We start from the raw sequence: 24,620 nt of genomic DNA on the forward strand, positions 1-24,620 counted from the left end.
TTGGACACAAGTACGGGAAAGGGTGGCAAAAGCAGATATTGAACTAGAGGTGCACGACCCTGCGGCCTGCATCCTGGGTAGATACAGCCGTGACCACAAGAACAAGCCCCTAAACAGACTTAGAGACTTAATTTATATCACGGCGAAAAGACGCATAGCCATGGGTTGGAAGAGCCCCAGAGGCCCGATCGAAGCGCAATGGTGGGACGACCTCACAAAGTGGATAGCTGCCGAGACCGGAGCATGGGAAACCGCAATCCACGAACAGAGGCTAGACTCCAGTGCGGAATTACACCGCTGGGTGTTGCTGGCCGTGCCATTACTCCACCCCAGAGCGGTGGACGACCCCTCAGAAGGATCGGCCAGCCCTGGCCTCTAAACTGGCTTGAAATAGGACGGTGGAGTTGACCGGGATCTTGGAGGTGGGGGAGGGGGGTGGGGGGTGGTATTGGGGAAGTTGTGGACGTGTAGTATATATACAGTACTTGACAAGATTGTGGTCTGTTAATCTGTTGAAAATCAATAAAGAAAGTTCAAAAAAAAAAAAAGAAGAAGTTGTCGGTAGGTCGAGTGTCCAAGCCCCAGAAGTCAAAGTCTGCAGGGCTTTCGACGGATGATTCGAGAGGTGACTCTCCGCATCATCGTCGGAAGTCTTGTGGGTCTCCTTCTAGGAGTCGGTCTCGCCACTCCTCGGCCTCTTCGAGGCATTCTCGGAAGCGCCGACACCGGTCGTCTTCCAGGTCCTCTTCTGAGGACTCTGCCCGCCACGTCGCTTACCCCACCAGCCGTGCGACGCCGGAGGACAAGGGGACTCGTTCTCGACGTACCCGTTCCAGGTCCCGGTCCTCGACGCGTTCGAGACCGTGTGCACCTGTGATGTCTTCGAGGAAGACATCGACGCCTGAGGCGTCGGGGGCGTCGACAGGCTTTCTCGAGGCTCCGGCTCCGAGGAAGTCGTCGAAGCCGTCGACACTCAGGTCGTCGAAGGACACGCTCGGAGCTCCGGCTTCGAGGACTGTGTCGACACCGTCGATGCTGGCGGCGCTGCATCTGACGTCGACGCCGATTTACTCGACGTCGACGTTGATCCTCTCGGCGCCGATGCCTGTTCTCTCGAAGCCGGCGCCGATTCACTCGACGCCCTCGGCGCCTTTCGGGGTAGGGGTGTCGGAGGTGCCCCGTGGCACGGGGGAACCCCCTAGGAAGGCTCTGGTTAAGAGCAAGCACTCTCAGGTGCCTTCTTTTCACCACCTGGAATATATTTCGGAGGTGGATGAGGATTCTGATGGCCCGGTTCCTAGTCAGGTTCCAGATGAGATGGTCTTGGGCCATAGTCAATTTGACGATTTGAGGCAGTCACTGCATGATGCCAGTGGACTGGACACCTCTCCGGAGGTGGAGTTTTGTAGGCCTGGCCTGGCTCTCATGCCGATTCCTCATACCGGCGCCTTATGGCTAGGGTCTCCGAGTACTTGGGATGGTCTGCTCCCCCAGGGGAGTTTGTGCAGGATGATCTCACGGACATCCTTGATGTTGGTCCCCCAACTGGCCCGGTACTGCCGTTTCATATGGCTCTACAGAGAAGGGTGGCGGCAGCTTGGACTGCTCCGGAGAGTCTCCCGGCGGTGGGCAGGTCCTTGTCGCGAAAATACCGTCCAGTCAGTAGCGACCCCTGCTACTTGACCAGGCACCCCACTCCGGAGAGTTTGGTGGTGCAGGCGGCCACGGCCCCCGCAAAGCAGGCGTCGTACCCTACCATCCCTCCTGATAGGGACGACAAACATTTTGATGGCTGGGCGAAGAAAGTGTTTTCTTCAGGTGGTATGGCGCTTCAGGCGGCCAACTCCATATGTGCCTTGTCTCGTTTCACACACACTCTGTGGAACTGTGTTGCGTTAGCGGCTGAACATATTCCCGAAGGGGACGAACGGGATGGTTTCCTTGCTATGGTCCAGGATGGTAAGGATGCCATGTGTGAGTCTGTTCAGTCGGGTTTGGACATGGCTGAATGCGTCAGCAGGTCCATGGCGGCGAGCACCGTGATACGCAGGTTTGCGTGGTTGCGGAAGTCAGGGTTTGCTCCTGATGTGCAGTCCCGGCTCCTCAACATGCCCTTTGACGGTGAACACCTTTTTGGCAGCAAGGCTGTCAAGAGCCTTGAGAGGTTGCAGACCTCCAAAGCTGCAGCGAAGTCGTTGGGTGCTGCAGTTCGCCAACCTCCACCTTTTCGTCCTAGGGGACAGCAATGGAGGGGTGGTTCCTTTCGCTATTACTCTTCCCTCAGTTAAGCGAGAGGAGCTGACAGTCAGAGAGGCCAACGCAGGGGTACCAGAGGTGGACGACAGGGTACCCGTGGTGCCAAGGCCGCTCGGGCAGTTGCCTCTTTGCCCTTAGGTAACGCCGTAGCCGCTACCACTCAGTCATGAGGCCATGTCCCATGGTTCGCCAGTTGGGGGAAGGCTGGCGCAGCATCTTGCAGAGTGGCGTGCCATTACTTCAGACGTGTGGGTTCTGGAGATCATAACCCACGGCTACTGTCTTCCTTTTCGGCAGAGGCCTCACGACAATCCACCAGGGAACCTCTCGTGAAGAGTCCAGATCCGCTCCTTGCGCAGGAAATTCAATCCCTGCTGGAGAAAGGCGCCATAGAACTGGTGCCTGTAGCGGAGAGGAACAAGGGATGGTATTCCCCTTATTTTTTGATTTCGAAGAAAGACAGGGGTTTGAGACCCATCATGGACTTGCGCGGTTTGAACAAACTCCTCAGGAAGGACAAGTTCAAGATGGTTACTCTCTCTCTCGTCCTCCAGGCCCTTCAGCTTCAGGACTGGTTGGTGTCTCTCGACCTCAAGGATGCTTACTTCCATGAGCCGATCCATCCCAAGCACAAGAAGTACCTGAGGTTCGCGGTTGGCGACTCGCACTTTCAGTTTCGGGTCCTGCCGTTCGGATTGACCTCCGCCCCGAGGGTTTTCACCAAGCTCATGGTGGTGGTGGCAGCCCATCTCAGGCAAGGGAGGATTCACGTCTACCCCTACCTGGACGATTGGTTGATCAGGGGGAGCTCTCCCAAGCAGGTCCTGGATCATCTGTCCGTCACCTGCCACTCCCTTCACATGCTGGGCTTCTCCCTCAATTTAAAGAAGTCCCATTTGACGCCAACACAGTGGCTCCAGTAGATTGGAGCAGTGCTCGACACTTCCCTGGGGCTGTGTTTTCTTCCCCAGGTGAGGGCTCTTCACATTCAGCAGATGGTGCACATCAGCATGCCCAGACACTTCCAGCGTTCGAGTTCTTGAGGTTGCTCGGCCTCATGGCATCCTGCAGTCTTCTGGTGCCAGAGGCTCGCCTGCGGATGAGGTCTTTGCAGTGGGCACTCAAGATGCAATGGTCGCAGTCCTCCGGCAGGATGTCGGACCCAGTTCGGGTGCCGCCCTCGGTCGCCCAGCACCTTCTGTGGTGGGCCGTCGAAGGCAACTTGATGAAGGGGGCTCCATTTTGGCTTCCCTGGCCAGAGGTGACGATCGTGACGGATGCATCGCTCACGGGATGGGGAGCTCATGCCAACGAGCTGACAGTCAGCGGTCGTTGGTCTCCGTCGGAGTCCAGACTCCATATCAATCTGTTGGAGCTGAGGGCCGTCAGGCTAGCCCTGAAGGCTTTTCTGCCGACTGTGCGAGGAAAGAATGTCCTGATCCTGACGGACCAATCAGTGGCCATGCACTACCCCAACAAAAAGGGCGGGGCAGGGTCACTTCCTTTGTGCAGGGAGGCGATGCAGCTCGAGTTCTGGGCCATCCAGCAGGAAGTTTCGATCTCGGCAGTTCATCTGGCCGGAGACGACAACGTGACGGCGGACGCTCTGAGCAGGCAGAGCACGATCTCTCACGAGTGGGAGTTGGCTCAAGAGATTCTCCTGGAGATCTTCGCCCTTTGGGGGACCCCTCAAGTGGATCTCTTCGCCTCCAGTGTCAACCGGAAGTGTGAGAGGTTCTGCTCGCGGGAATTTCCTCCAAAAGGACCCTTAGGAGACGTGTTCGTGGTGGAGTGGTCATTCCCACTGCTGTACGCGTTTCCTCCAGTCCCCGTCATCCCGCAAGTGCTGCGGAGGTTACGGAAGTTCAGTTCCCGGATGATCCTCATTGCTCCGGCGTGGGCTCGGAGGACATGGTACCCGGACCTTCTCGACTTGTCCATCTGCCCTCCACGTCGTCTTCCCTACCGAGATGATCTGCTCTCACGGGAGGGGGGTCAGGTTCTCCATCCAGAGGTCAGATCCCTCAACCTTCACGCTTGGCTTCTGAAAGGTTGAGGTATAAGGATTGGGACCTCCCTGAAGACGTGATGGAGGTGTTGCTCTCGGCCCGACGGCCAGCAACAAAGTCTCTGTGCCGTTGGCGTAAGTTCTGCGACTGGTGCAGAGTTCAGAATGTGGATCCTTTTGCATGTGACATCCCCATGGTTCTGTCCTTTTTACTTTCTTTGGCCCACAGGGGCCTGCAAGTGGGTACCATTAAAGGTTACCTGGCGGCGCTGTCCATCTTTAAGCGCTCGTCTGAAGAGTGTTCCTACTTTAAAATCCCTTTGATTTCACAGTTTCTGAAAGGGCTCACTAATGTGTTCCCTCCGTCACCTTTCCTGGTGCCCGGTTGGGATTTGAACCTTGTTCTCAGGTTTCTAACGGGTGCTCCCTTGGAGCCTTTGCACTCTTGTCCTTTGAGACTGTTGACTCTTAAAACTGTATTTTTAGTTGCGGTCACTTCCGCTCGCAGAGTGAATGAGTTACAGGCACTTTCAGTTAAGCCTCCCTTCACTGTTTTCCATAAGGACAGGGTTGTCCTTAGAGTCCGTCCTTCTTTTCTTCCGAAGGTAGTGACGGAATTTCATTTGGCCCAGAAGGTTGTTCTTCCGGCATTCTATCCTCCTCCGCATCCTGGTAAGGAAGAGGAGAGGCTCCATAGGCTTGATCCTAGGAGAGCTTTAAGCTTTTATGTTTCACGCATGTCCCGGGTCAGAGTGAACGATCAACTCTTTATTGGTTACGCTGGAAAGCGTTTGGGACAAGCTGTGACGAAACAGACTTTGTCTCGCTGGATTGTTTTGGCCATCTCGGAGTGTTACCGCTTGGCGGGTAAAGACCTACCGGTTGGCTTGCGGGCCCATTCTACCAGGGGTATGGCTGCATCTACTGCCCTGCAGAGGGGTGTTCCTATTCGCAACATCTGTGATGCAGCCACCTGGGCTTCAGTACATTCATTTGTACGTCACTATTCCCTCGATTCCATCCGAGGACAGGATCTGGCCTTTGGCAAGGCCGTCCTTTGCTCCGCTATTTGATTGGCAATTCTAAATTTTAGTTCTAAATTCTTTCCCTCCTCCTTGCTCTGGTACTGCTTTGGGAGTCTGTCATAGATATGGAATACGTAGGAGGACCCAATCCCCTCTAAGAACAAGTTACTTTCTTACCTGGTAATGTTCTTTCGATGGGATGGTCCGACGACGTATTCCATATCGCTCCCTCCCTACCTTCCCCGCTGCAGAATTTCTTATGCGATTGCAGCTTACGTTCCGCAAGGCTTTGTGTCTGACTGGCAGTAGACTAATGTCACACGTTCTGGGGGAAAAAACTACAACTGAGGCTACGGGCGTTGTGCGTCCTACTTATCACATCGGATGATGTCGGACGTCGGGGGAGGTCCTCGACGACGGTGCATCGACGTCATCGACGCAGGACGCAGACGCCGAAAAAAGTTTCCGAAGCAGCACAGCTGTGGTGATTACTGTCATAGATATGGAATACGTCGTCGGACCATCCCATCAAAAGAACGTTACCAGGTAAGAAAGTAACTTGTTCTTCTGGCTTCTGGAGAACAGGATCTCTGCTTCTATAGCTCATCTGGCAGGAGCAGAAAACGGGTTGGCGGACACTGAGCACAGTCTCCCACAAGTGGGAAATGTGCCAAAGTTTCTTGCAGAAGTCTTATTGGGATCTGTGGCAGTGGATCTGTTTGCCAAGAGGGCCAACACGAAGTTCAATCAGTTCTGCTCGAGGGAATCCCCTGTGAGTAGGGCAGTGGTAGACACAATCCTGGTGAAGTGGGACTTCGACTGCCAATTCACGTTTCCTTCTATAGCCGTCATCCTGTGGGTTCTCAGGAGGTTGAGGAGGTTCGAGCCACTGATTTTGATCACCCCGGACTAGGCGAGGAGAGCATGGTACACGGATCTCCTGGAAATGGCAATCTGCCCACAAGCTTTTCTCGGAGGCCGGACCTCTTATCCCAGTTGAAAGGTCTGATTCTGCCCCCGATCCCATAGTCTCTCAAATTGCATGTGTGGCTCTTGAGAGGATGCAATATGGCTGGGACCTCTCTGAGGAGGCAATTGAGGTGTTGCCGGCTGCACGCAGACCTTCCACTAGGTCTCTGTACATGCAAAGGTGGAAAAGGTTTGAGATGTAGGGGTTCGCAAGGTGGACCCCATCTCATGCCTCACAACCACAGTGATTGAACTACTTATGTCTTCTACCACATCAGGTCTTGCAATGCGCACGGTCAGACGTCATCTGGCGGCTTTGTCCATTTGTAAGACTTCTCTGGATCAAGGATCTTTCTTTTCAATTCCTGTAATGCCCTGATTTCTGAAGGGCCTTCTGAATAGGTTTTTGCAGACGCCATTTGTGGTTCCACTTGGCACCTCAATTTGGTGCTTACTTTTTTGATTGGTGTGCCGTTTGAGCCCATGCATTCCTCTATTAGGTTGCTTACCCTTAAGATGGCTTTCCTAGTGACCATCACGTCAGCAGGGCATGAGGGAGAGCTGCAAGCTCTCCTCTGCAGGTTGCCATTCTTGCGTTTCTTTAGAGATAAAGTCCACCCTCAATTCTTGGCTAAGGTGATGTCAATTTCATATCTCACAGAGCATTCATATCTCACAGGGCATTGAGTTGCCGGTATTCTACCCACTGCCTCAACCTTCAAAGGAAGAGGAAAGGTAACACAAGCTTGACCCAAAGAGGGGGCCCAGCTACACTCTGGTTTGGATGGCAAATATCAGAAGTGATGACCATCTATTCATTGCATTCTCGCAGTCAAGTAAAGGTCTGGCAGTGTCTAAGCAGAACATTTCCATTGGATAGTCCTCTGCATCGTGAAATGCTACGAGAAAGCGGGAGCAGAATTTCCATCGGGCATCAGGGCGCACTCCATTAGGGACGTGGCGACCTCTACTCCGCTACAAAGTTGTGTGTCTGTGAGAGAGGTCTACGTGGCAGCTACGTGGTCGTCACTCCACACGTTCACAAGGTATTACCGCCTGACGTGGCTTGTGAGGCTGATGCCCGCTTAAGAAAAACAGTGTTACAAAGCTTCCTCATTTAAATACTTTCATCCTGCCTCTGAGTAATCTGTGGTAGAATACAATCCATTGAAGGAGAAATTACTTAACCAGTAATGTTCTTTCTATGGATTCTTCTCCTGCATATTCCTCATCGCCCTCCCAACCTGCCCCGCTATGAAAGTGTTCTGGACTGCTCTTAGTTTCACTTCTTTGGTGGGACAACAACAAAAGGTTGTGATGTTAAAAAATTAAAGGGGGTGCAGAAGATTGCGCTGTGTACAATTGAGTACTGTCGGCCTGTTGTCTACAGATTTTGTTACTGTTACTCTCACGAAAAAGAAAACAAATGTCTGTGTTTGGCTTGTATTAGCCAATCCCGTTTGGATTCTTCCCAGCGGCTGAGAATGGGAGGGGGAAAAGGTGGGGATCTGAGTTATGGGTGCGTGCGCAGTGATGAGATATATGTACTACCTATGGTACTTCTGGAGTCAAGGAGTGGTGCGGTCGAGTCATGGAGTCGACGGATGACGCCAAGCCGCACTCTAAGGTTTCTGAGCAGCTGATGCTGGAAAGATATTCATCAGATAAGAATCTATGAGAGAAGAATCCATTGAAAGAGCATTACTGTAAGTAAATTGTCCTTTTGCGCCTTTTTTCGTAGAACACATTGGCAAAATAAAATTCAACTCTCAATTATTCACCTTCCTTGGCAATCTGATTTTATAAAAATAAATGAATAAAGAAAAGATTGTTTACGAAAGCACATATCTAGATTACACATCGGTTTAAACATAAAATGAATACCTTGCAGATCAAGTACTAATTTTCTTCATTCATTTCATCCTAGCAGAGGGGTTAACTTCATAGCACCAAACAGCTATGGATCTGGGACCAATGACATTCTCTGCAAGCTTGTTACTAACCTCTCACAATGAAGGGCATCTTTGCTTTAGTCCTCTTATGTAAGCACTACTGAACTCTCAGAGAAAGCTGGACACCATTGTTTGAAATTAGTTCACAAAGCAAACCTTCTGAAACTAAGTTTTCTTCCATGAATTTGATGAACTATACTCTTCACCTGTCTCAGCAATTTAACCTGTGTTCTTTTAAAATACCTTTCACTACTAACCGGGTGAAAATGATCCTGTTGCAAGCTACTAGCCAGCCATAAAAAGTCACTCGCCACCTCAATTCTACAAATACACACTGCACACCATTTCTTACTAGCTTTTCTCATTGCTCCCTGCTTACCCATATCCCAAGCCAATGCATTATGTGGACCAACCATCATTTTTGCTCATGATGTAGGTTTGCAGTGGTTACCAAGTGACATTCTTGCACATTGTAAGGTTGGTTGAGTCACATTGATAGTTGACCAGTGGTATATGAATTTTCAAATAAATGTATATATGCCCATATTCATATATGTATGGGAAAGTGGTATGCAGGGGTGGAACAGAGGCTGTGGTGTAGGTAGGGGGCCATAGTGTGGACCCCAAATAATAGTAACATAGTGACTCGACCAAACTTGCCACTTTCAAAAATGGAAAATGGACATGGGGTAACCACATAGAACCCTTCAGACAAATGCTGACATGCATCCATGTCGCCATATTTTCAAACCACACACTACTTCAACCTAGTCAATGGGGGTCATTCCGAGGTTGGAGGTAAGGGATTACCGGCGCCTGTAAGGGCACCGATGGCGGTAATCCCTTACCTCCGTATTCCGAGTTCCCTTTGCGGGTCCCTCTTTACCTCCTGCTTTTAGCAGGAGTAAATTACGGGACCCGCAAAGTGACCTTGGAGTAAATTACGGCACCGTAATTTACGGTGCCGTAATTACCTCCTTCCCCATTCCCATTGAGCCCTATGGGGGCAGAAATGGGGATGGGGAAGGGCTATGGTGAATGGGGAATTACCGGTCCATCCAACCTTGGAATGGACCGGAAATTACTCCATTCACCATGCCGGTATTCCATGGAGTAAATAGCTCCATGGTTGCCAACCATGGAGCTATTTACTCCATGGTGTAGTCCTAACTCGGAATGAGGGCCAATTTCTTTTCTTGATTGCTGCTGAGCCAAAACTCCTCTTATCCTAACTTTTTGTTACCTCCTAATTCCTAAATGGCCATGATATGCCACATCATTAATGTCTTTCTGCTCTAATCTGATATGCATTCTTCACAATATTATAATACGGGTAGCTACTCCCAGAGAAACCCCAAAACCGGGGTCCCCTTTCTCTCCTGTCCAGGACCAACAGTACATGATCATATAAGGAAGAGAAAAGAGAACAATAGACATCATTGTAGTGTCTAATTCCTCTAACAAACAGATGCTAAGTCCTGAAGAAATGGACCCAATATCATGACCGTACATAATTCAACAGATGTTTAAAAGCTAATAAAACCCACAGAAAAAAAACAATACAAAATCACAATACAAATAATCAGTAACCAAATTATAAACACATTGGAAATTCCATTACATCACAATCAAAAGAAACCAAATGTATGATGTCCCAATTTGTGTAAAACGATCTTAAGCCCAACTTGTTTCTGTCCCTATCAACCATTTCATAGGGCGTTCATCAGTGGCTGTCCAATGCTCACTCGCAAGATTTTTGATTCATGGGTGTGCTGATCTCCTTGGCACTTAAGACGAGTAGGAGAGTTTCTAACACTGAAACAATCAAAAAAAGAGGACAAAGTCACCAATTTCAACCAAGGATGTTGCATATCAGAAAAAAACGCAATGTAATTCAATCCAGTGGATGCTTGTACAAGCTAAGCACAAACCATTAGTCAAAGGTACCTGCTCACTATGCATGGTATCGCCCGTTGTATACAAAATCCATTTCTGGTCCTAATTCATAGAACTTCTTGATATGTAACGGCATCCAATGGCCTCCGCAGGACACTGCAATACATAAAAAACACAAAACACTGTTACACACTGGAGTGGTCTCTGGGTCCCCCTATTGCTTTCCAATAGCATGTACGATCCCTACAACTATAGGCCTATAATAACAAAGGTTGTCATACCTGGCATGCGTAGATGTACAAAGCACACTCCAAATTATATTGGGCGTCTGTTGTCCATCTTTGTATATTCACAATTCAAGTATAACTCTGCTAGGTTCAAAAAGGATACTAGCTGTTCTCATCAATCTACTAATCCAGGTGCCTATTCCATGGACTCAACTCCACCCCCAAAAGATTGGATCCCAAATACTCTAGTTCAATTTCTGCGCTCCCTTGTTTGCTTTGAGTAAGCCCATACTTGCCCCGCAAAGATATTGAAGATTAAGCTACTGATTGGGCATTTGTTGAGAATGCCCTTTTTGCAACTTAAATTAATGAAGCCTTTCTAAAATGTAAGGCACAGGTGGTAAATACCAAGTCCCTTATTGCAATCTCTTTGGGTATGGCAAATTCTCCTTCTCAGCCCTCCCCAGCTGTTAAGGCACATCAATAGGTAAATCAGTGATAAGGAGCGCAGGTTCAGCTCAAAACAAATCTGAATCTTGTCTTGCTCAAGACACACCCAAAATGTCTGTGTGACTTTCAGAACGGCGGTCAGTCCTGCTAGTAGTGCTAGAACATCCATCCCTTGATGGCAGCATAGTTTTATCTAGCTGCCATTAGTTGGCTCCGATAACCCAAGACTTTTGGTGACTAAATATCATCAAGGAGGGATGTTGTCTTACCCTGCCCATAGTCTCTCTAGTTTAATCTAGTTTTTAATCTCAAAGGCAGTTATTAATGGTACATCAAAAAAGGTCAGAGCTTTTATTTATGATACCTACTAGCTCCCGACAAAAAAGATACTAAGAATCATCCTGGACCTTAGTCAGTTGTGAGACTCCCCCATTTGAGGCTAGGGAGATGAGCCTGCTTTGCAGAGGTAGAGGCAAGTGGGACCTCACTGGGAGAGACCCCCTTTTTGGGGACAAGGATAATGCAACTACCATAGCCGCATATATGGGGCTGCCTTCTATGAAGAATACTATGGCTACTTCATGTTTGGCTGAAGGCAATGTAAAAAGAAATCCATGTGTAGAATATATGGAAAATGTCTCTTTAAACAGAGACGTGTATTTAACTGAGACGGGTCTGAGCAGAAGGATAGTGCTGTGCGCACGGGAAGCACTCTGACCTCATCACGCCTTGTGGAGGTGGAGCCCAAGCAATTTGCAGAGCCTGCACGTTTTGAAGAACTAGAGCAGCAGAGTGTGACGCTGGAGCCCTGGTGTGCAGGACAGCAAAGGAAGTGGTACTAACGGGAGAAAAAGGAAGAGGTACCTGGTAGTGGCATGACCATGCATGCAGAGTGGTGGGCAGAACACACAAAGAACAGCGCAGAAAGTACCACAACAGGAAATATGAATGCCTACTGAGTACCAGCGTTGGCAGATGTTCGATGAGGAACTGAGAGCGGGAAACCGAAGATCAACGAAGAGAGCGAGAAGCAGTACCCGAGCAAGAGCCGAGCCATGCAACCATTCCCTTCATAACGAGAGGTACCAGGGAATTGGGAACAACGGAAGACCGCAATGGAATTGTGAAGGAACTCCTCCCAATTCTAAGGACGAAAGAATAACCAGAAAGTTGAATGAATGGAACTGTAAAAGTCTAAGAACGAATGGCAAATAACCTGGTAGGGAAAGACCAGGGTTATATGAGAGGAACTCATCCCAATCCTGAGGACAAAGTATTATTGAAGACTCCAGTTAATAAATGAATTCAACAAGATATAATATAAGAGTGTTATTTAAACATACTAGGTGGGGAACAAACGGAGACTGAGAAGAGAACCCATGGGAGGAAAGGCAGGAACCCTGTACATTCAAAATTGAAGCCTGGAGAAACTGTACCCCTGAAACATATAATGAGAAAGAGATAAAGCTCACAATTGAACAGTATAATAGAACAGTGAGCCTCAGAGAGTATAATTGGCAAAGAAAGCCTGAGAGGAAATGCAAGTAAATATAATTTGGAAAAGGATAAGCAAGTAGACTGTAAAGAGCATTTATTTGGTGACAGGAGTGTGAGGAACGGTTGTACTACAATGAAAGTAACACAGAAAGTGCAAGATCCAAGAGTTGAGTTGATAAGAGGCTATCAAAGGAGATTATGCTAAGAAGTAGTTAATCCAAAAGGAAACATATATATATATATATATATATATATATATATATATATATATGAACTATCCAGACCAAAGGGAAAACCGAGGGAAGAAGAGACATTCTCTTGGCCTATTTACTTTAGTTATAGCGTCAGATGGGGTTAGTTTAGACGGAGGACATATGTACTTTGGACTTCCTGACATCTGAGGAGCACCTTTAGTTTCTTTAGATAGGTAAGGTATTCCTTTTAGCCATAGGGAGAGAGTGGCCTTATTTAATTTTAATAGAGTACAGAATGTCCTCAAAGTGTCCGACTCCTCCTTCTGACTCAACACACAGGTTATAACCCTGGAAACATTTTTGTACTTTTTTCCTCCGATATTGGAGGCTTTGCAAAGTGGATGTTCAGGAGCTTATTTCACATCCCATTTCTGGAACAGTACACACACACACATTCTGCCATTTGCAACAGGCAGTTCATTATCAATATACGGTCCCACCATTTGGTTTGAATGCAGCTCACAGGGCCTTCACAAAAGTCCTTTGGGAGAGGTAGGTTGTACATCAATACCCATAAGTGGATTACTGGCCGATTCCGGCTCTATCTGCTGAACTCTTCGACTAGTGTGAAACAACTAATGAGACCTTCATTTTTCATTGACCTAAACAAAATAAGCCATTGTCCCAACTTTGAGAATGCAGTTCATCAAAGCAGTTGTCACCCTTGCAGTAGACTGCAAGAAAGACAATGTGCTTTCTCCTAAGGAAAGGATTATGTAAATCTGGAATTCTGTTCTCTATTTTATAAACCACTCATCTACCATAACATGTTGTTTTAAGCATTCTTTTTCTTGCACCAAGGTAAAAAATGAGACCAATGCAGTCGCCTGGCTCCAAACTACGGCTCAACATGAAAGACACAATTCATGAATATTTTGATAAGTGTAATTTCAGAAAATGTATCCTCCTATCGGATCTGCCACCTCCTCAATGAGATCAGAACATTTTTTCTTTGCTCACTTATGTTTAAACCTTCTGATCTGATGGTTTCCTGTCAAATGGACCTATCGCCTTGGAAACTGTTTTTCTTGTTGCCTTTCCTTAAATAGAACTGTGGGTTACAGGGTATTTCTTCTGTCCCCTAGATCGTATGTCTGAGTTATTCTTGGTACGGAGCCATTTTTATTTCCTAAAATACTTCTATTTTTACCTTAATAAGGAAAGCATTGTCAGTCTTTCTGCTTGGGCCTTGTACCTCCTCGGCTGTGACAACATTTCATAATTTGGTTGTGTGACAGGGCTGCTGATCCGACCGGTTCAGGGGAGAGTGGGAGCCCAACCCTTAACACACTATCGGCTGCTAGAGAGAGTGCGGGTAGGGACGCCCCAGCCACTCCTTACCTCAAGACAGCAGTTAGATCCACCCAGTCCGGAGTGTGTGTGGGGCAGCTCGAACTGTGCACCCGTCCATGCCCTTTGCCGGCTGGCCTCGTGGCCAACAAGGTCTTCTGTAATGAGCGCTCCGGCTCAAGTGCAGCATACAATAGGAAGCACAAGGTGGTTCCTGGATATGCACTGGGTGGCCAAGCATCTCCAGGCCATCCCTTGCGCCCTAGCTATGCGAGGATGTGCAAGATCACACCCCCTTGCACATTCAGGCCTTTAGTACCCCAGCCTGCATCCCCAATGGGGCATACAAGGCTGGGAAATCAAAATTCCCTGGCTCATTGGGCACGCGCTGGGGTACTACAGAACTGTCAAAGAGTTTGTGTTTCTCCTCAACAGTTATGTTAAATCCAACCCTGGAGCGCTCCCTCAGCTGCTTGCTGAAGTTGGGGGCAGCGCTCAGTGTTTTCACTGGGTTGGCTTGGCTCATCCATAGTAGGGGTGGGTCGACATTCGTCACCCGATATGGACGAGCTGCCGCAGGGTCTATGGGCTAATAGTTGTCGTTTCAGGTGCATCATCTTTTCTTTTCAAGGCAGGTATGGTCTTATAACCCTAATTGTGCTGAGGAGCATCACTACAGACTTATGGTTTTATAGATCTCACGTTTTATTGATTTCAGGTGCTTTCGGAACGTTGGGGGTTGGAGGTGGATTTGCCCTAGGAGCCAAGCTCTGTCGCCCTGAATCAGAGGTAAGTTCCTACCACCTAGAAAGTGTGCAGGTCCTACCTTAAGATGCAGATTAAATGATTTGTAAATGAGGTAGTGCTCATGGATTCCTAGAGCAGTTTCCTGTGCAATTCTTGCATGTATTTTGTTCCCTCGCAGCAAGTCATTAGGCACCATGAAGGAGGCAATAGTGCAAGATGGGCCTCATTGATCTTGTGCGAGACAAACATGTCATTATTAGTTTTACACTCATTGTGGGGGTAATAAGTTCCTGCATCTGTTGCAGAAAAGGAACCTGAAATGCTCCCCAGCAAGGGCTTATTCGCAGATTGATGAATCCTATCATATCATATTTATGTAGTCAGTGAAAAAAAAATGATATCATCTTAAGTCTGTATTAACTAATGTATTGCAACAAAACCCATGAAATTCAGTGGATGGGGGAAGTGACAACCATCTTAACTCTGAGCCCTTGCCCCACTGTAGAAACGTGTATGGCTACTTACCTCATAGTTATCTCAGTGCACGTTATGCTTGTTTAATACATACTTATTGAATTTTTCATTATAGATGTGTAGACAATCATTTACTTGGTCTCCTTTGTGGGTGTTCTGTACCCTATGCCAATGCTCTCCCATCCAACAATTCAAGACTTCCAGCTCAGTCATGTTTACCAAGAATTGTTTTGTCTGTTTTTTATGGAACCCCTGCCCGTCTTCTAAAAGATTGTTATTCTAAACCCCCACACTACTGCTGGTATAGAAAGGAAGGAGACGTCCATCTGCAGCAAGAGGAACCAGCGGCCCTGGCCCTGTTAACTTGCCACTCTCCAGATGCTGCATGGTACAACCTGTGGTCACATGTCAAGACCACTTGCCTCAGTTACATTTAGTGTCAGAGGGTGGCCTAATCAAAGAGTGGCCATTAAAGGGCAGCCTTAAAGCTCTTATAGAATTGCCTGTTTGAGTTGCTTTGTGAAGGGTTGCAATGGGATGTTACTTGCTTGTTGCAGCTATTCCTGTTAAAGACGGGATTAGAATATGTGTGTGAATAATATACTACAATCTCCTGTTCGCCACATCCCAGTCATTTGTAGATGGCAATAGTAAGCAAGGGCAAGTTGTTACAGTATGGTTTATTAAACTCCCTGTCAGCAGTAAAGCCTTCCCATGATGTGAGGGACATTTTAACAGAGCACATATAGTCTTCATTTTTAACTGAGATATGAATATCAATGTCATCTCCTCCTGTATTTGATAAACCGGTGCAAGATGGGTATAATGTATGCCAAATAGACAGGCTGGGAAAGGTGGAGGTAAATGCTGACATTTCTATAACTGGCAAAAAGTGGACAATGCTTTCAGGATCTCTTTTGGATGGATGTGAAGTCTTGTATTCTGTACAAATCTCAGTTCAAATGCTGCAACTGTGTTTTAATGACTTGTACGCATCTGATTCTATAGCAAGTATTCTTCGAAGCGCCTGTAAGATATTTTAATATGGTTTTAATTTGCCTGGTACTCATGTCTAATATGACATTCGTAAAACAGTTTTAGGCAAGACTGATGACCTTAGATCTCAGCAATGGGTTAGGCTTCCTATCCATACGAAGGGTAGTATTTTGGAAGTGTAGTTTTGTTTCCACCAATTCTGTTGGATTGATTGGATTGAACTAACCATGTTTTGATCCCTTTACTTTTAATACAATTTTTAATGCTTCAAAAATTGCCCATGAATAATCATGAAGACGAGGTTGCTCAGATGGGGTCAAAAATGACTGCTGATACAGAGATCAACTCAGTATATGTAAATTGGAAGGAGTATTTATATCAATTTGTGACTACAGATTCCCATAAAAAGACCTAACTTAAGAAAACTTGCACACAATACAATCAGTCCCTAATTGACAATAAACCTATTCACAAGGCTGAGAAATGGTGGTAGAAATTAGCCGCCCAGAATGCCTAAAGCACTTACAAACATTTGGGGTTCAGGTGGGGTAAATTCAGCAAGAGGTAAACACTGCTAAAGGTAAACACTAGTACTATCCTGTAATATGGTTAGTAAATCAATCCCAAGCTTTCCTTAAATCATGTCCCTCTATAGATCCTCTGTTGGAAGTCAAGGCAGGCAGACCATTTAGTTAAAAAATCCAGTGATCTCAAAGCCTTCCTTATTGAGGAGATCAAGGAAATTAAAGCTGAAATTCCGTAACAGCAAAGAAACCTCTGTATTGTTCCAGACATATGACATAGAACTGTCCCTGATTAGCACTTCTTTAAACCTATTGATCAGAGTAATCTTACTTTAGCCCTCAATCATCAAAGTCTGTTATACATCTTGATATCCTTCATCTAGTATAAATGACCTAAAAGACAGATATTCTTGCCCCTCCTCAGCATTGTTAATGTCTCTCCAAAACAAGGCCGTTTTCCTTTTAAATTGAAGGTTGGGCAAATTTTGCCCATCCTGATGAAAGTTCATTCGGATGCCTCAGATTGGGAACCTGTAACCTGCCTTCCTTTAGTCTGTGAAAGTATTGAAAATGTTGTAGCGTTGCAGCTGTAAAAAGAGATTGGTGATGCCAACTTCATGCAGGCTTATAATAACTAGGGTTTAGATCTCGATGCTGAACAAACACCAACTCTTGAAGTGGTAGATGACTGGTTTAGAAGTGCAGGATGGTCATGACCCCTACCTACTTACATTCCTGGATCTGTTGATGGCTTTTGATATCGTCAACCATGAGGCACTCATTTGGATCTGCGGATCAATATTGGGAGGAGAGGAGGGTTTACTGGATTAGTTTTCAACGCTTTTATGATGTTGCTCAAAGTGATTCAGGTGGTCCCCAGCTCTTCCGCTTCTTTATGGTGTACCTCAGGGCCGATTCTGTCACCACTAATATTTAACCTATATATAGAGCCATTGGGAGATCTGGATTTGGTGGCTGGATGGTAGGGTAGGGTCCGGGGGTCTCCATTCACCAGTGCACTGAAAGTGCAATGTAATTCTCCTACAGAGCTGCCTTGCCTGCATCAAGCCATGGATGGCCTCTGTTTCTTACAGAGTCAGCTTCAATGAAGCAGTCTTTATTCTTGTCAAACACGAAAGAATGAGGAAGTAATTTATTTACAATTAAAGTGTTTTGATTCAATACAAACCTTCTTTTTAACACTAAAATACACATCTATACAATAAAAATCCTCACAATTATAAGATTTCTAAACAGTCATAAAAAGCATTGAATATTAAAATAACGATACCTTAGTATTTTTCCGCGATACAAAAATCAGATTACACCATTCAACTTTTTGTTACTCTCAATACAAATATAGTACATAAACATAAAACAGTGCTATTTCCAGAATAGAGCAAAACCCATGCTTGGTCAGACAGCCAATTTCACAAGCGATAGCATATGTTAGTGTACCATTTGATGTGCACATTTTCAAGTTTTTAACAGCTTGTCAATAAATATCAAGGAGTCTTCACCACTAGCTCAGAGTCTGAATTTCTTCTCTAAATGGGGCGTGTTGCTCCATTCTAGAAAGTCGGGAGGAGGTCAAGGCGTGAAGCTGCATAAAATAACATTTAACCTGCCAGTTATGTGTTTTATTAATATATCTAAACGGCAAATTCACTGGGAAGCTCTGGCGTGTATACAGTGAGTAAGCTAACATCCCTGAAAGTTTCACCATTCTATAATTCATGGCCCATGTTAGGGCTTTATCTTTTATTTCCCTACCTGCCACTGCCATATTGATCGGTTGCATCAAATCAAAGCCAATATCCTTATAAAAACTAAGGATTTTGTTCATATACTCTTTAAGGGCTCTTGAGATAACGTTGGGTTCTAATAAGTCCACATAATTGTGCAACATTGAATCATGATTTTCCTTAGCATCTAAAGTTTTTAAATAAAATACCCCACTGTGACTTGAACGGTACCCTTGGCTGAGTCCCCCCTGTGCACACGCTCTCCTCACCTGAGCTTTCCGAGTCGATGGTATCTTGCAGGCCTCGACGTGCCAGGTAGTCTCTCTCCTTTTTCTGGTGCGTGGGCTTGTCACAGAGAGAAGCCACTGTGGCCGCTGGGTGAGAACAGCGGCACAGTGACCTCCTTTCCGGAATCAAGCTAGAAAATACAGGGAAAAACCCGCAAGGGAAAAAAAACCCTGATAAGAGGTGTCAAGACTTGTCTCAGAAGGCCAGTTGTTCACAGATGAAGAAGGAAGCGGAGGATCTCCAACACTGAGGTAGTGGCCCTCAAAACGTCCAAGTCCAATGGTAGTACTAGGCCATAAGAGCAGGCGGAGAAGGTAGCAACTGACGGCTGAGGCGGAAGTAGCAAATCTACCAAGAAAGCACTGCGGGAGAAAACCCCACGCTGTCTGGACCCAAAAGAGCAAGGGAAAGAAAGGAGAGAGAGAGAGAGAGAGAGAGAGAGAGAGAGAGAGAGAGAGACCGACCGACCGACCGGAGAAAAAGGCACAGCTAGCGCCGCCCAGGGAAGGCGGCGGAGAGAAACGGAAAACGAAAGTGCGGTGTTCCGGGGACAGGAACACCGGAGAAAGTAACCACAGAGAAAACTCCTCAGTAATTCCAAAGCGGGGTGCAGAGGAAGAGCGAAGGACCCAGAGTCGAAAGGTAAACAGAGGGGGTTGCAACGCAACGACCTGCCGGGAGGCGGGGATTTAAATACTCCCGGCAGCGTTGCGTCCCGAGTTTGGAGCGGCGGCAGCGAACACAGAAAAGGGACTAAAGTACCCTTCCTCTGCGTCTCCTCAAACTCCAACGCGGAAGAAATCGCCAGTCACGGCGATGGCCGCGACTGCGAGTGACACCCACTTGTTACTTTTTTCTGAGTAACAAGTGATATCAAGCCTAATTCACTATTGATAATCGCTGCATGGGTCGATTTAGGAAGGCCAAGTGCAAGTCTCTAGAGCCTACCTTAAAGGAGTTTAAGCCAGGAGGTCTCTCTGTCAGTAAAGCTCTCCAGCCCATATAACGCGCTGCACACAATACTATCTTTAAAGATCTTCATCAAACCTTAGTGACCAACCATGTATTTGATAAAATTCCTAATAGTATGTAACTTTGTCATGCTTTTAGTTATGATCACCTTTCCCATACCGGCACCATTAATATTTTCAAAAATAGGTATGCCTCTATATGTATAGGCCTCCACAACCTCTAGTTTTTTCCCCATCAATTTAACCAAGTGTAGTTTTGTTTTCTATTCTTTGGCTGTAAAGCCATGACCTTGCTTTTATTTTAATTAATAGTTAAGCCATTCTCCACCTAATATTTATTGAGGGTATTTAAACTGTGTTGCAGGTCCAGGGATTGTTTGGTCAATGAGAATGAGTGCCAACACGTGGTGGGACACTGCAAAATATTACCATTTCCTTATCAGGGTCAGCCACGTAGAGGTTCTAGGGGCTAATGGAAAATATACTTTCGCTAAGCAAGTCCGCTTGATTAATTCTTAGTTGGACTGGAGTGTCCGGATGGAATTCGTTTAAAAAGTGGAATGTGATGGGGTTCAAGCCCCAATCCGCCAGTTTCTTCCAGAGTCTTTCCCTAATTACAGTGTTGAAGATGGCTTCATAATCGATAAAACAGATGTAAAGCAAACACCCTGTATCCTTCAATGTGGAGCAAATGAGAAATAGTACAGTCCATAAATTAACCTCTGTCCCTAGGTCCTTTGATTTTTAGTGAGATCTAACTCCTCTATCCAATCCTTTTTGCCCCAGTTACTACTGGGAAAGATTGCTAGTATCCACCATTGCAAGCAGTCTGTAATTATGGGGGGATTCTCTGGGGCCCTTTTTTATAAATAGGGAACAGTATTGACCTTTTCCAGCTTATAGGTATTCTGCCAGTATCATAAATCTGTGCAAAAAGTTTATACAAAATGTTCATCCACTTAAGCGGGTCTTAATGACACTGTTAGAAACCCCATTAGTGCTGGGAGCCTTCGACGGTTTAAGACTATATATCAGAAAACCAATATCTTCCAAAGTGAAAGACCAGGGAACCATTTCAAAAGACGGCACCAAAATCACGGGAAAATTATCTAAGTCTCTAGGTACATTATAGAGTTTTATGATATGCTCTATCCAGACTGCCTTTGATATTGGAATAACTTCTTTCTTATCCAGATCCACTTCGGTCCATGATCTATACATCTTTCAAATGTTTGGAGTATCAGTGGACCGAAGCGCCCAAAACATAAATTGCCATTCAGAAGTCATAGCAGAGGCTTTATATGTTCTGGCAGAGTTCTTCATTTTTAAATTAGCTATAGCAGATTCTGTGAGCCAAATTATCTATGGTTCGCTTGGGCTCTTTCAGATCCTTTTTAAATGACTGTCTCATATATACAATTTCCAGATAATAAACTTTCTTTGGTTTATTAGGCAGTTTTCTTTTGTTTAGCCTGCATATAAACAGAAACCTTCCATTTCTAAAGCATATAATATCACCAAGTTTCAAATTGTCATTGTTTACCCAATTACAAAAAAATCTCTCATTAAAAGATTGTATATTTACTTCGGTCCAGCTTATTACTGGCCTTCTTAATCTTGTAACTTACTTCCAAGTATACCTGGGACGGTTGGTGCCTACATCATATAAGTTTTGTAACCATCCAAGTATATTTTATTCATTAAACATGTTTCCTGGAGAGCAAATACATCTTCAAAAATAAAGGGTACCTGGTAGAGATCTATGGTCCTCCCTCCAGGTGAGTATACCAATGTAACAAAAAAGTGGGACAATAGGTAAAGAAGATGACAGAGTACTCTTACTTCAGTAATTCACAGAGAATGATTTAAATTAATCATATATCAATACAACACAATGTCTAAAAAAGAAGCTGATTGCCTTTATCCCATTGTTCATACTCTGTCACCATATCATAAAACACAATATTGTGTTTTATGATATGGTGACACATGACACTGTTTTTCTGTGTAAACATTAGAGCGTGAAAGAGTATGAACGATGGGATAAAGGCTATGAGCTTCTTTTTTAGACATTAATTATGTGTTATATTGATATATGACGAATTCAAATCATTCTCTGTGAATTACTGAATTATGAGTACTCTCATCTTCTTTATCTATTGTGCAAATAAATCTGCCAATAGCAATTGCAATGGCCCCATAGGATTCTGCATAAAGGAAGAAAAGCCTCTGATGTTCTAGGACAATATCACCAACTGCTCATGCGAGACCCCGATCTTTCCAACTTCTGGTATCCCCTTCCCAAGTATAATACTGTTGATTCCCATGGCGACCCGGCAAAGAGGCATTTGAATTCAGGACCACCATAATCTTGTTTACTATTGATATAGATGCACTGGTTGAGGGAGTGCTGGTCGTCGCCTTGCGAGAGCAACCCTGTTTTATTTTTTCTGTGCCAGTTCTTTCTCCACACATCTTGAAAAATTATAGGCCAGCTCATACAAAGTATGGGAATGGGCCATCATTAATTCAGTACTGTGGAAACTAGATGATCTAAAGCCCAATATCATCAGTCGGTTTTCGAAGGGAGTTGGATTAGTGTTATCTCGCTAAATGTAATAAATATAAATGTGGGTATCTGATGCAATAGTTCCAGAACATTTGCACAATTCAAATGTTCTCGGGTGGATAGCTCAGGGGCATTGTGCTCGCCTTGAAAGCAAGATGACACAGAGCAACACAGGTCCGATCCCCGGGTCCGTGCTTAGAAACCTCTGGGTATTAAGTGCGTTATAAATAACCAATCATATCATATCAAATAAGTGCTTTAAGCTGTTGCATATATTAGAGATCTTAATTTTTCTAGCCCCATGCTTATTATTTTGAATATTCTCCAATGTTTTATCCATTGGCTATGCAGTGCTAGTTGCTTTCAAGGACACAGTGGGTATCATAGGCAGTATATCACTCCCCATTCGTTGGTTCTGGTTTTCTTCCAGGGCCACCATATTGTTCTCAACCATCTTAAAATCAACCGAGCCTGTAGATTAGTTTTCTTGCTCACCCAAGTATTAAGTGAGCGGGTGTGAGATTCCAATGTAGTTACAATTTCAAAATGATTCTCCATTTCTTGGCAAACCAGATTTTTGGGGGAAAGGTCACCACCAAAGATTGAGTTGCCACTGTAACCTTATTAGTACTGTCACTACCTTCCTTATCTTTCTCTTGATCACATATCAATTTTTTTGGATGTGTAACTTTCCTCTTCGGTGTCATATTGCCTCTTTTGCTATGTGCATTAGTATCTCTCTCTTCAGTGTTCTGCAGCACTTGTACAATTCTCATTTGCCTGGGTTTCAGTGATACATATCACTGAGGCAGGAATAGAATCAATATTTTTCTGTGATAAGTTAATCCCTGGCACTCGGGCGGTTGGAGCAACACTTGCCTTCTCAAGGACTGCATCCACCAAAATTGGAAGCCCCTCCTTTTAAAATGTTTTGTTCCTTCAATATTTTTCTGCAAACTGAATATAGTGCTTTCAACATAATAAATGATTCCATTTCGGCTTATACTTTTTCTTCCAAAGAGTCAAATGAGGAGTCTGAAGAATCATTCGCTGGGGAAGATGCATATGCACCTACCGTGATATGTTCTAAATCCGGCGAGCTAGACGGATTAGTCTGAGGGCACGTGTGATCCTCAATATTCTTTTTCGCTGACACATTATCGCCAGACTTGTGGTTGCTGAGCGATGTTCTTACAGACCTGCTCTGGCAATCAAGATGCAAGTTAAGTAAAGAGTTAATATATATAGGCTCTAAATCTGAAAGTTACTTCTGTGATACAGGCTCGTATATTTTCAATTGTGACAATATCTTCTATGCTGGAGAGCATTTGTGGCTTTAAAAAGTCCGTAATTTTAACTTCAGTCTCCATAATGCTGCGCTTCTCACACACCACTTATAATTCCCACGGCAACTACTTTGTTTTGAAGTTTGCTCTTTCTGTTTTTCTTAATCAAACGGTTTGTCCTTAGGTCGTGGCTACACACAACCTGTACGGTAGAACGTAGTTGGTATTTTTGGGATACTTTTGGCATTCCCTCAATAAAAAGGGGGAGGTGAAAGCGGGGGCTATAAAGCGTGCTGCAGACCTAGAGCCGAGGTTACAATGTTGTTTATAAAATCAATACATAAAGAATAAAACATACTTTCAAGTTTTTTTTTCCACCAACGGACCACAACAGACAACTTTGCAGCACCACTTATACGTGCCGCGGCACTGGAGCTTTTATGCATGAGCCAGAGAAGGTCTGTGAAAAAGCACCGCCTCCAACAAACGGACCACAACAGACAACTTTGCAGCACCACTTATACGTGCCGCGGCACTGGAGCTTTTATGCATGAGCCAGAGAAGGTCTGTGAAAAAGCACCGCCTCCAACAAATGGACCACAACAGACAACTTTGCAGCACTACTTATACGTGCCGCAGCACTGGAGCTTTTATGCATGAGCCAGAGAAGGTCTGTGAAAAAGCACCGCCTCCAACAATAGAGTAAGCAGACGCTCCAGCGTTCCAGCCACAACAAACTGCATTACAGCTCCACTTATCCGTACGGCAATGGAGCTTTTGTATGTTATCCAGAGAAGGTCTGTGAAAAAGCACCACCTCCAACAATAGAGTAAGCAGACTCTCCAGCGTTCCAGCCACAACAGACCACTTTGCAGCTCCACTTCCCGGAGAGGAAGTAATTTGTGGCAGGCTTGGAGCTATGCAGTGGTGCTCTTCCCAACTCATTCTGTCAGAAGGTGCCAAATGTGGCGAGAAGGTCAAACAGATTTTTATCAGCTTCATTTGCTGAAGAAAATCAAACCTTTCCACTTTTCGAAAATGTTTAGAACGACTATGCAGTCACTAGTTGGTTCATGTGGATGGGGAAGGGGGGGCCTGTTGATAGGCAGCCCAAAAAAACAACTTGTCACCACAAACACTAAAAAATATTGATTCACTAAGATTACAAATTCCTCATGCTAGGAAAGAAAAAAACA

The 24,620-nt window shown here is 45.4% G+C and overlaps 1 protein-coding gene across 3 annotated transcripts in view; it reads left to right on the plus strand.

Moving 5' to 3' along the window:
- ILVBL (ilvB acetolactate synthase like) overlaps positions 1-24,620 on the plus strand; it is a 655,021-nt gene that overhangs the window by 607,108 nt on the left and 23,293 nt on the right. For all 3 annotated transcript variants that reach the window (XM_069604705.1, XM_069604708.1, XM_069604707.1), the window contains one exon: positions 14,543-14,613. In XM_069604705.1, coding sequence (XP_069460806.1) covers positions 14,543-14,613 — 71 coding nt within the window. The remainder of the gene's footprint in view (positions 1-14,542; positions 14,614-24,620) is intronic.

The sequence above is a fragment of the Ambystoma mexicanum genome, chromosome 1p (genome assembly GCF_040938575.1).
Source record: "Ambystoma mexicanum isolate Mex_15411 chromosome 1p, UKY_AmexF1_1, whole genome shotgun sequence".
Taxonomy (NCBI): Eukaryota; Metazoa; Chordata; class Amphibia; order Caudata; family Ambystomatidae; genus Ambystoma; species Ambystoma mexicanum.